General features: G+C 36.6%; 2 protein-coding genes across 2 annotated transcripts; one reads left to right on the top strand and one right to left on the bottom strand.

Moving 5' to 3' along the window:
* Nucleotides 1-1,089: 1,089 nt before the first annotated feature.
* On the top strand, nucleotides 1,090-9,885 carry LOC101893347 (uncharacterized). Its single transcript, XM_005179056.4, has 4 exons — nucleotides 1,090-2,331; nucleotides 2,464-2,622; nucleotides 5,447-7,545; nucleotides 7,615-9,885. The coding sequence occupies exons 1-4, from the start codon at nucleotides 1,857-1,859 to the stop codon at nucleotides 8,281-8,283; spliced, it is 3,402 nt and encodes a 1,133-aa protein (XP_005179113.1). The 5' UTR covers nucleotides 1,090-1,856; the 3' UTR covers nucleotides 8,284-9,885.
* LOC101893186 (small RNA 2'-O-methyltransferase) lies at nucleotides 4,009-12,242 on the bottom strand. Its single transcript, XM_005179053.4, has 4 exons — nucleotides 11,914-12,242; nucleotides 11,761-11,838; nucleotides 5,103-5,272; nucleotides 4,009-5,039 (listed from the first exon to the last, which is right to left on the bottom strand). The coding sequence occupies exons 1-4, from the start codon at nucleotides 12,067-12,069 to the stop codon at nucleotides 4,226-4,228; spliced, it is 1,218 nt and encodes a 405-aa protein (XP_005179110.1). The 5' UTR covers nucleotides 12,070-12,242; the 3' UTR covers nucleotides 4,009-4,225.
* Nucleotides 12,243-12,748: the final 506 nt, after the last annotated feature.

Here is a 12,748-nt window from a genome sequence, read left to right on the forward strand (position 1 = left end):
ATCAAATGTATGTTTTTGTTGTTCTCTTTTGTTCGACATTTTCCATATGAGTGTTGTTGTTTTTCTTTTATTAAAGCGGTGTCGGCTGGTTAATGTGTTTCTTACCCCCCTCGATTTATAAACGTTGTTTTGTTCTCTCCCTCTTTCTCTCTCTCTTCCTCTGCCCAAAATGCGTCTTGCTCTGTCGTTGTCGTCGTTGCTTTATGCGAATGAAAACAAATTTATGTATATTTTGGGGATTTTTTGTCTTCATTTTTAAGGTTTGTCCGATTTGGCTTTGAAAATTGTTTTTATGGAGAGTTTCATGTCTGTTGTTTTCTTGTATGTGTAGATCTTAATGGGCTTGAAAAGCCTATTGTGAAAAAAAAAAAACTTAATTACACTTCCATACACATGCATACACACAAGAATTGCATGACGACCTGTTTTTTATTAGTTAATATTTGTTATGAAGGTAATCTCTGTTGCTAGTTATTTTTATATGTCAATTTCCAAGAAGCTTGTGTTTATCTTTTGCCCATTTTCTTGTTTCTGTTTGTTTTATACATACCATGCATACTAGGTGCATTTTAGAATACAAATAGGAATATTGCATTCTCAATTTTATTTTATCAGGAAAGCATTGTGAATTGTTTTGAACATGGTTGATAGGTTTTTTCCCCAATTTGTGAAATTCGCGTCATTATAAACCACAGTCTGATAAGCAATTGTAGCTGAGAGGCCACCTTTATGGAATCATTGCATTCAAAAAATTAAATTTAACCGTTTGACTAAATGTATTGTTTTTTTATGTTCCTCTTTCCATGGCAAACACACCATACAATACAACCAACTACATTTTATCTTCTCCACCACTACGAAACAACCAACCACTATGACTGCTGGCTGGTACCTATATTCTCGACACATAAATGAAAACAATCGATGATTTGGTATATATGGATGTAGAAGTGAACAAACAACAAAAACAAGACACATGTGAGAAGGTATCAAATGCAACGCAACTACAACCTTAACCAACAATCAAAAGGAAACAAATCAGTGGCAACAACACCAGCACACAAACTGGATTACCAAAAAGAAAATAAAGATAATTTTTTATTAAGGCTATTCTACGGACGAAAAGAGCAATCTGCACAAAATTGACCAAAACTGTCAAAATTCAAATAAACTGCTTAGTCGTAGGGGAGGAGGGAGTCCATTAACTGACATCCCAAAACAAATGCAAAAATTTCAGAGAAATGACAAATTGCTGCGTTTAGTACTCCTACTCTGTTGCCGCTCTGCTGCCGCTGCTTTTGACACACAAAAAGAGATAACATAAAAGCGGAGAGAGAGAGTGTGTGTGTTAATGTCAAATTCTCATTGAGGGAGAAGCAGAGACTTTAACGTCTTCAATTAGTTAAAAAGAAAACACAAAAAATAAACAATAACCTACGTTCCTGTTTTTTATATGAGCAAAAATCTGAAGAAAAAAGTCAACCAAAACTTTAAAAAATAGAGACTGATTTGCTTTGAAACAACAACTTAACTAACATCCATCGAAGCAAAACAAACCGAGCAAATTCTAACACACAATAACCAAATTCCAGTGTTTTGTGTTTTGGCCAATGACAGACAACAGCAGACAACTACAAGAGCTACATCATATACTGCAATCACCACCTAGCCAAATGTAATGTGTTTGAATACCCAGCAATTTCCAGAAACTGAAAAAGAAGAGGCAGTACAATTAAAACTAAAAGTCTCCTTTGTTAGAAAGGCCATAAAACCAAATAACTAAACAACCACGCTCTAAGCACGTTTCACCAGGCAAACTCTAGCCACAGCAGAGGCACCACACACACATACTGAAGATGGGTAAGCGCATTGTTGTTGAATCTCATGACCACCATCATCAGCAGCATAGCAATAACAATCATCATCATGTTACACCGGTCACAACCGGAGCACGTAATATACGTAAACGTAAATGTAATTCAAACGGCAATGCCACAGAGCAGCACCACGCCAATGATAAAATCAACAACAGCAAAGCTAAACGTATGAGTTCTTCATCGGGCCATGAATGGCATGAAAACGATGACGAGGATTCATCATCAAATGATGGTCCACCGGAGGTAGCACAAACTCCACGTAACCTATCAAGTAAACAAGCCAACAATTCCTCGATACTCCTAAATAATTCCCTAAACATAAGTCTGGCAAATGAACCGAACGCATCACTGACGGAATCTCCAAAACCGGTATATACCCTGAGACCATCCGTTGTCAATGGCACCGTGTTGTATGACTTGAATGAGAAACCATGGCGTTTGGGCCGTCCAATTGGTAAGTATTAGAGACACAACGATGATGTGATATCGTAATGCTGTCCACTGGCAATTAATAACGTTAATCACAACAACAATGCACATTGTTATTTTTCTATTGTTATTATTATCATTTTTTTAATTTTTTTAGGCAAAGGCAATTTTGGTGAAATATTTTTAGCATCTGATAACATCAGTATTCCGGTCACAAATGAGAATGCAAAATTTGTTGTTAAAATTGAGCCGCACTCAAATGGACCGCTCTTTGTTGAAATTCACTGTCTGATGAACACTGCCAAAAAGGAGAAATGTAAGTAAAAAAATAAATCGTACAAAATATATATACATTCCAAGTTAATCATTATCAAAAAGACTAAGGATAGATTCATAGTCTGCCAAGTCTGAATAAATATCCGTTACTGTGAAGCATAATACGCCTTGTTAGTGGCAAACATCTAGATGACTCCGGAGACTCTAAGCAGATGGCATCAGTGTCCATCTATTCTACAATAAAAATATCTGGGACCATATCTCCTATAGAGATGTCCTCTGGGCCCATCTTCTCTAGAGTAAATTTCCTCTGGTTCCATCTACTTAAAATTCGTTGGCCTCTGGGTCCATTTGCTCTATAGTAGATTTCTTCTGGGTCCATCTTTTCTACAATAGATGTCCTCTGGATATATCTTCTCTACAGTAAATGTCCTCTGGTCCCATTTAATCAAAATTCGATGGCCTCTGGGTCCATTTACTCTGTAGTACATTTCTTCTGGGCCCATTCTCTATACAGTAGATGTCCTCAGGACCCTTCTACTCAAAATTCGATAGCCTCTGGGCTTTACTCTTGCATTCTTTCTAATGAAATTTACTTATATTTGGAAAAATGTTACAAAACTTCAGATGTCCTAACTCACTTTGCTCATTTTCTCGTCTACTAGCCGGCTAAATTCAGGAGTACTTCTTAGTCACGTAAGGCATTTAACGGCTTTGGTGGCATTATAGCCACTTTCTTATAATGTACTTAACTTTGGCCACTATTTTCACTTTCTCCTAATGCATAGGACGGTAACAATAAATTGTTTCTGTCTCTACCCCTAAACAGGACTGAATTGTTTTTTTAGATACCATTCCCTCAGAAATGAGTTTTAAAGCATGACTGTGATCCAAACAAATTTATATTTTTGATATTCTTGCTTTAAGCTTTGCTTGCTCAATTATTGGATATCCCAAATTTTTAATCAATTTTTCGGCCACTGCTACACGAGTTTCGATCAAGTCGCTTCTTTACTTTTCGAATCATTTCTGCTGATGCTGCTGTTTTCTCCCGCCCACTTGACATCGGGCTACGCTACCAGTATCACGGTAACGAGCGATGGTACGAAACACAAAATATTTATTCACATTTGAATGCTGGAGTGCTCTAACCATAGCCACTTGTGGATTTCCAGCCAAATATAAAGAAATCACACTATCACGCTTGAATTCTATCACGAATAATTTTTTTTTCTGTAAAATTCTCAACAAAATGCTTTTGTACGCTTGTATGATGTTGCTATTTGATCCATTTTATCCCTTCATTGCGATGTATGACATTTTCGACCAATTCATTTTGTGTCTAAAATTCTTGCCACAGCTTTCGGGTTGCTCAAATTTTGTTCAACTTTTATTATTTAAGAAAAAGGCAAAACAAAAATTATCTAAAATGTATAATTCTTTTATTCAATGCATAATTTAAAGAAAATAAAAGAAATAGTACTAAAAGTAACTTATAGGCAATGAACATAGTAATAATTCTACCCACTAAATACAAAATTTTGAAAAAAACTTCCCACCTTAAACTATAACTATTATTCGATGATACAATGAGGGTTGAAAAAAAAAACTATAATTAAATTATCATAAATGTTGAATGCTAGTTAATCCCAATTCTCTTCGTCGGCCTCATAACTTGTATTACTTGTATTGAGCTGGCAGTCTAGTGTTAGTTGTGATAAATCCTCATCACTTCGTGGAGGATGTGTTGTACTCCAATAATCATCATCACACTCGTCATAATCACCCCGATCATCATCATAATCGTCGTCATCATATTCGGGCAAGACAATAAAATCTCCCTCCACCTTAATACCATTCGCCTCTAGAATGTCAAATAATTCCTTTTCCGTTCCGCCAAGACTTATTGTATACTCCATAATACTTTTCCACGGAAGTTGATAAATGCAACGTTCACGATTGAAAAAACGTGGTACATGTCGCGATTGGCTTATATAGTAGCGGGCTTCATCTATGATTTTTTGTTCCTTTGAGCGTTCATCTTTGTTGTAGGGGAAATCCACAGAATACACTGTTCTATAACTGGCTGCAGGATTTACCGGTGGATTCTTTATTACCTCGTTGTGTAATGGCCTGCCGAGCATATCATTTCTGGCAAAAATTGCCATTTGTGTTGAATGACCCAATTTACGATTCTTAGATGGTGGCTTGCCGAGGCCCATAAACGAAACGGAGTAATTTGGATATTTTTTACAAATGTCATGAGCCCATTTCTTAAATTCCTCGCGTGTCCATTCGAATTTGTGATCATGATGACGAAATCCATTCTCCAACAAACCATCAAATAGAACATTGAATTCACTATTTGGTGTGGAAAATATTGCCAATTTTGGCTGTACAAAACCGAATATATTCTCGGGAACTAGATCGAGTTCCTCCTTATGTAGATGTTCTATACTTTAACGCAGAAGAAAGTTCGATTTGAACATCGATTCTTATTAAGTGTCACATAATACCTACAGTTCTAAAGCTATGACCACATCAACATCATACAATTCTTCAACAGCATCAGTAACACTTCCCACCATAATGTCAACTCTGAGTGGATTTTCGCGTTTTTGTAAATAGTCTGATATAAGGGGTATGGCCCGTTGTTGATAGATTTTCAACAAATCAGCATCGATGTCAACCTAAAAATATATGTGGAAAAGAGGAGGATTAAATTCTATATTTCAATCTTTAAATGGGACCAAATTGATTGTCCTACAGTATGGAAATATCCCATCTGTCTCATTTATTATCTTTCTTATTTTCAATGATTTTTAATTGAATTAAAATTATACTTCTTTTCTCTCCTTGTCCAGATATTAAAACGGAGCCAAAAGTTGAAGCCCACAAATCGGCCACCACAACAACATCAGCCGCAAATCCTCCCATACTCTCAGAACCTCCATCCGGTATACCCGATTACATAGCGTCTGGCTCGCATTTTTTCGGCAATGCAAGATATCGTTTTTTGGTTTTGCCACGTTTCGATCGAGATCTGCATTCACTCATCAAAAAGTGTCGTGTCCATCAGAAATCTGTGTTGACGCTGGCGATACACATAATAAACGTCTTAGAAAATTTGCATGACAAAGGATACTGCCACAATGATGTCAAGGCCCAGAATCTTATGATATCGAAATGCAAATATTTCGCACAATCACGGAAGGCTTCCCCGGCAAACGAAAATGAGGCTTCATGTTACAGTACCACAACTTCGAACAATGGTGGTAAACACATAAAATCTTCGTCAAAATACGATGATCACTACGAGGAGAAACAACAAACGACGGATAGTGGTAATAGTTCCGAGCAAGAGGCCAACGATGACGATGATGAGGATTTTGTGGTTAAACGTAAAGTTTATAATAGAGTCATAGATGACACTTATCATGATGGCGATGATGACGACGACGAAGAGGAGGAGGAAGAAGATGAGGACGACGATGAAGATTTTGATGATGGCGCCACCACAAACAGTACCAACAGCAACAGTTTGGATAACTACCGCACACCGATCCACAAAAAACGTACACAGAAACAAAAATCCTCTCGCAGTGTAGTTCCGTATAGTGGTTCAAACCCGGTGAGGTCATGTCGCCGTGAAAAAAGTAATCCCATGTATGATGAGATGGTCTCATCGCATTATCTTCGGCCAACGAAACGTGTCAGCTATTTGGAATTCTTCAATGAAGACAATGCAAGTAGTAGTAATAGTGTGGCAGACGATGTGCAAAGCATATCGTCTGACGACGAATCAGAGGAATTTGTGCCACCGGGCAGTGCAAAAAAATCCGTTGGCAGAAGCAGTAATCGTCGCCTCACCCGACGTCAAGAACAGCTACTGGCGAAAAATAATAAAAAACTTGCATCCATAAAACGTAACAAACGACATCAGGAGGAGGAGGAGGAAGAGAACGATAAAAAGAAATCCATCAAAGCTGAGGCCACACAAGAAGAGGAACAACAGCAAAGGATTTTAGTCGAAGATGAACGTATTTTTCTCATCGATTATGGTCTGGCTTCAAAGTTCATGGACAATGGTATACATCGTCCATTTGTCATGGATCAGCGTAGAGCCCATGACGGTACATTAGAATTTACATCCCGCGACGCTCACATGGGTGCCCATTCCAGGCGCAGTGATATGGAATGTTTAGGCTATAACCTACTTTTCTGGTCACAGGGCTATCTGCCCTGGAAGGAAGCCGCCACAAATCAACAGCAGGAGAAGGTGCATCGGGCCAAGGAATACTTGATGACCGATGTGCGTGAGATGCTGAGGCAAATATATGGCAAACAAGTTCCCAAATATCTGGGCGAATATTTACATTTAGTTGGCCAGTTGAATTATCATGAACGTCCAGACTACAGTCGTTATAGGCGCCTTTTCGAAAGGGAATATGAACAATTGGGCTACCCCTTGGCCGATATGCATTTGAAAATGTCGGAAATTCAACGCACCTGTGTACGTGTCAAAGAAGAGATTGAAAACAAAAATGATTTCTTTGATATGAATCGGGCAAATGGTGTATTCAACATGGCCTATAATGTCATGCATTCCGCAGTGGGAGGCACACCATTCCATGAACGTACCCTCTCGAATCGGGTGTCACCCAAAAATTTGCGCTCCAAATCGGACAAAAAAGCAACGAAGAAGAATAAGTTCTCATGGACCGAGATTCTATCACAAGATCCTGATCTAATTGCGCGTGAAAGGGCTGAACGCGAATTTGATCGGGAAGAAGAGTTGAGTGACATACAACAAGATACAGTAAGGCGTTATCAAGGCAAGCCTACCTATGCCATACGTCAGGTTTTGCATAGAATGGGTTGTCCGGTTGAGCAATATGAACAGCAAAGAGATGAAGAAATCAAGGCAAGGCTTAAGGATAAAATTAAACAGGATAGAGAAGAGGTGAGTGTATATAGTGATTTCTTAAGAATTTCAATGAAATTGAGTTTAAAAAAATATCTGTTTTTTTAGCAAAACGATGTTGAAATGGAGGAGTGTGATGAGGCAGATGGTGGGGCAGGAGACAATTGTGAAGCCATGGATGTTGATGATGATGTGAATGAAAGTGAAGAGGTTGAAACCGATGCTACCGACAACTCAGAGCAAGTGCACACAACGAATTCTCGGCGTCAAAAAGTTAGCAGCAGTCGAGTGCGTAGCAGTACCAGCAATAAACGAACAAAAGTGTCCGCCGCCCGTAAACTTGTGCTGAAAACACCAAACGGTGTGGCATCGGATACGCCAGTGGATAAAAAAACTACACGCAAAAAATATGCCAGTAAAGTGAAAATGCTGTCACCTTCAAATTCCACGCCCGTTACATCAATTGTTTCGACTGCGAAAACGGCCAAGTCAACGGCAAAGTCAACAACCAAACGTGGCAGTGCCATGACCAAAAGCAGTCGCAAAACAGCTATTACATCAGCAGCAGTAGCAGCAGCTTCTGCCGCCGGTGAGGTAGAACAACATGAACAATCTTCGAATACAAAGAGGGAACGCCGCACCAGACGGTGTCTTCTCAAGACTGAACAAGTTGGTCTTTTGGATGACGATTCGAATTCCAATTACACGCCTGAGGGATATATGTGGAAGGCTGGCAATCACACGGAAAGCGTTTACACACGTAATTGTAAAAAATGATTTGTTAAATGGAAAACTAAAGGAATGTTCCCTCACACCACTAACACCGTCATCACTGTTATCATTGAGGCGGTTCCTATAGACATTTACCTTAATTTCCAAAACAATAATTGTTGTTCAAAACATTTTTTTATTATTTAAATAATTCCATTTATGATTTTGGAAATAGTTTATTTTACTATGATTTCGTTAAAAAGAAAAATAACTTGGAAACTAGTGGATACACCTTTTAATTTTCTAAAATTACAAAATATGCAAAAAAACAAAATAAGCAAAAATTATACAAAACAAAAAAGATTTTGTTAAGTAAGTCAATACAATAACTAAGGAAACAACAACAGAAATTTACAGAAAAAGTATTAAATATATTTTGGAGCTGCTGTGCTTTAAATATTTATAAAATTATTTCGTTATAAAAAGAAAGAAAAAAACCAACATGGATGTATTTTTAAATTCATAATAAGAAAGAAAGAAAAACATTGCAAGTAAAAATGCTTTACACAATAAGCGTGATGATGATGCTCTTAAGGTATAATAAAAAAACCATACAACAAATATGGCATGTATTCAACAAAAACAAATTCAATAACTTTAGAATTTTCAATACAAACAAAAAAAAAAAAACAAATGGAAATTATTCGATAACAAGTAATAATACAACTAGTTAATAAAACTTCTAAAAATCACTTAGTAAATATATATAGAATAAAACAAGAAGAACACATTCATAAAATGACATTGAATATTATTGAAATACAACACACAACCACACACACACACGTACGCGTAAAACCCCACAACTTAGTTATTAAACAAACAAACAAAAAGAAAGTGAATTTTAATGAAAGAAACTTAATGAAAGAAACGCATATAAATGATGCGTTTTATGTTTGGTATTTTGAAATTGTATTTATTTTGTTTTATACTACACATATAACAACAAAAAGTGGTTTTGTTTTATTTTTAAACGATTACAAAAATTGAATTCAATTCATTTTTATTCTTAACAAAAAAACATTAGTCAAATCAAAAAAACACGAAACAAATATTCATCCTATAATAAAAGAAAATCCAATCACCTTTCCGTTACCGCTTCTAACGCGACATTGTAACCACCATACCCCACATACATATTATTGCATTGCAACAGACTACCTATCAGCCATTTCACATTATCCCCACAATCATATTTTTTAAACTGATATTTTTTTCTTTTGTTAAGTTCTTATGTTAATTTAATTATTATTTTTAACCTGTTTATCCGTTTGTGTCAGTTAGCTATTATAAATATATATACATATATGAAATATAAATTCTTAATTTTTTAAATTCATTTGTTTTTCTATTATCTCCCCGCCCCTATGTGGATTCTTATTATTATTAGTATTAGTTGTAACTATTTAAAATTCGTATAAGTAAAGAAGAATACAAAACAAAAAGAAACCTAAAAATATTAATTTTTAAAGAAATAAAAATCATTAAATTAGGCTATACAGAAACAAAAAAACACCCCCTCATAAGAAACAAATTATCTTTAAAAATACAAGAAGAGAAAACCCCCATGAAACACACAAAATCAAATAAAAATTATATTAAATTAAAGCGAACATTTGTTTTACTGGGAAAAGGACGTGAGGAGTACTACAAAAGAATTGCGGAACATATCAACACTTATGTACACACACAAACTAATATACATCCTTATTATGATTTGTGTAGTTTTCCTGTCGACGGACCTTCGAAAAACTCGCCCTAATTCGAGTAGAGTGAAACTCTCACTCTCAATGAGGGCGAGCATGCTTTATTCATTTTAAAGCGGCAGCAAAATTCCTTCAAAAACATCCTACACATTCTACACTTGACGAGCACTCTTTTAGTTTTTGTCATGCCGTTGTTATATTTATATGTACAGGGTGAGATAAAAAACTGCAACAAAGTTAAACGTAATAATTTTTACTTTTTTTTAATTTTATCGAGTGAAAGCAAAAATGTCGGAAATTGCATCAAATTTTAGAATAAGTTTAGATTTGTTCTAATTGGTCATCTTTGGCACGAATTATGGCCTTCGAACACGCTGCCCGAATTTTGCTCCGCGTTATCTTGGCCCATTCCCGCGAAGCGCGTATTTGCGTACCCAATGCATTAATACACCCACCAAAATATTTTTGCGATAATATTCGGCATTTATTCTGATGCCACGGTCGATTAATACGGAGGGAGAGTGACCATCGGTTGTTATGGCGGCCCACTCCATCACCATAGCCGGCGCTTGAGTTCTGGTGGCCAATTGAAGATTCACATATTTAGCTGATCTCTTTGGCAAGTAAACACGATCATTTTTGTTTGTTTACAAACTGCAGCACGACGAATGTTTTCTCATCATAACTTTTTTTCTGGAAAATTCTCATCAAAATGCTTTTGTACGCTTGTAAACAATATAATGAGCTGTCACTGGCATAATTTTAACAGCTGTCGGACGAGTGGCTTAGAAATGACAGCAGTCTGAAGTTGGTTGTAGTTTTTTCATCTCACCCCTCAAAAATTTGGTCAATTTCGCGGGCTGTAACCCAAGATCTTTTGGAATGAGTGGGGTAAGTAGTTTTGGCAGGACAATTTAGGAGGTGCAGCGTATTGCGCTGGCTTGTTTCACTCGACAGGCAAAGGTTTCGCACATATTCCTCCTGAACGTAATTACACCAAATAGGCAGACGAAGATATATAATTATGCCAACGTAAAGGAAGAACCTTAGCCTCCTCATGTAAATGGTACACTGGAGTGATCAGAAGGCACTCCGTTGCAGTTCACAGGGCGGCATTCTTGCAGGTCTGAATACGTTTATATTGCATTACACTCGTGTTCTTAGACCGCACTGAAGCCGCATAACTAAGCACAGACCGACTTATCGGTTTATAAGAGGTTAACTAGGTTTTCGTATCCACACCCCACTTTTAAAATTGTCTCAGGTAACTGTGGCATGCCAGGACAACTTGAACATGCTGTAAAATGTGACCTGAAAGATCATGGGTTAGTTAGTGGTCGCGATTATGGTCCCCCTAACCGATTCAACTTTTTTATTATCTCCTTTATTTTGTCCCAGTGGCCTCGCTGAACCTTACTTGGAACAAATTAAAAATTAGTTCCAGCTGGCGAAAATTCTTAAATTTTTACCGAAGTTAGGTCTTGTTATCCTAATCACGGCGACCGAGATATAGGGTTCCAAAGTTCCAAAAATACCCCTTTTTTTACTTTGCTATTTCTAAACCTACCCAATTTAATGTAGCTGATTTTTAACTTGGCCTTAGAGCTGGAACCAGCTACAACCACAAGGGTTCCCTTCTGTCTCTTCTCACTCTATAAGCAGATCGCAAAGACGTTACACCCTGTATCACGATTCCAAATTTGTGTGGTATGCTTATTTGTTTTTGAATGTTTGTTTCACCAATTATTCTTGTTTGTGAATCAATTACAAATCTTACCTCTAAAATATGTTCCACAAATGGTATTCTCCGTATCAATTGCAACAAACGTACTTCAGCACAACCAAAATCTACAATCTATAATAATATGAACAAAAAGACAATCCCCAATCAAGGTGCTGAACATATCACGGAAATCCCCGACTTTCGTACCTTTTTGAGGGGCTGTTTCCAACATGGATCCTCTATGATACGTACTGTAGTTGAATATCGCTGCTCGTAGACGGGTGGATCAAATTTGATTTGTCCTTCGGGTGTAATGTAGGTCTTGGTGACTAGACCACCGTTTGGCAAACGATATGAGAACATATCGTCCCTTTTCTTTGTTGTTAAATACACAAAGGAAATCAAGTTCCTAGGAAGACGAATTTCAATGTGAAAAGAAAATTGAAGAAATTCTTTCTAAACAGAAGAAACAAATAACAAATTCAGTGCAACTGCTCACATTAGGGAACCTTGAATGTGAGAAGGAGAGAGAGAGAAAGAGTTCACAGCTGTTTTGGAGATGGGACTTTTAGAAATCGATAAATTGAGGAATGTATCGACTTGGTGCATTGATAAATAATATGCAGTACACATTATCCAACATGATTGACATCAGTCATTGCCCTATTCCAGAACCTCCAAGCATAGTACTAAATTTGAAAAAATGAATTAAATAAATAATTGAAAACAGCGAAAACTGAATGAAAGGTCAATTTTTTTTAAATCATGTTTTATATGTCTCTTAAGATATATTTCCCAACAAAAACTGTAGACTTTGTCGATTCATACGCTGCAATAAGCATTTTGAAAACACCCAAATTTGAATATTTTCTGAACAATTTTTGTATTACTGAAAAGAATACACACACATAAACAAATAAATTTGACATATTAAGCCAAGAAAATTAAAAATTTGAAATTGTACCATGCCTCCAAGTACCCATTAACATTATAAAAGCAAAGAACTATAAGCAAATATACATATGTAGTCCCATGGTACCAT

The sequence above is a fragment of the Musca domestica genome, unplaced genomic scaffold (assembly GCF_030504385.1).
Source record: "Musca domestica strain aabys unplaced genomic scaffold, Musca_domestica.polishedcontigs.V.1.1 16, whole genome shotgun sequence".
Classification (NCBI taxonomy): domain Eukaryota; kingdom Metazoa; phylum Arthropoda; class Insecta; order Diptera; family Muscidae; genus Musca; species Musca domestica.

Bases quoted from the DNA above. Each gene is read 5' to 3' on its own strand.
- LOC101893186 (XM_005179053.4), bottom strand. From the start codon at position 12,069: ATGTTCTCATATCGTTTGCCAAACGGTGGTCTAGTCACCAAGACCTAC. The intron at 11,839-11,913 runs GTACGAAAGTCG...ATATTATTATAG, and splicing joins GGAAACAGCCCCTCAAAAAG to ATTGTAGATTTTGGTTGTGC. The intron at 5,273-11,760 runs GTAAGATTTGTA...ATATATTTTTAG, and splicing joins TTGTGGAACATATTTTAGAG to GTTGACATCGATGCTGATTT.
- LOC101893347 (XM_005179056.4), top strand. From the start codon at position 1,857: ATGGGTAAGCGCATTGTTGTTGAATCTCATGACCACCATCATCAGCAG. The intron at 2,623-5,446 runs GTAAGTAAAAAA...CTCCTTGTCCAG, and splicing joins CACTGCCAAAAAGGAGAAAT to ATATTAAAACGGAGCCAAAA. The intron at 7,546-7,614 runs GTGAGTGTATAT...CTGTTTTTTTAG, and splicing joins TTAAACAGGATAGAGAAGAG to CAAAACGATGTTGAAATGGA.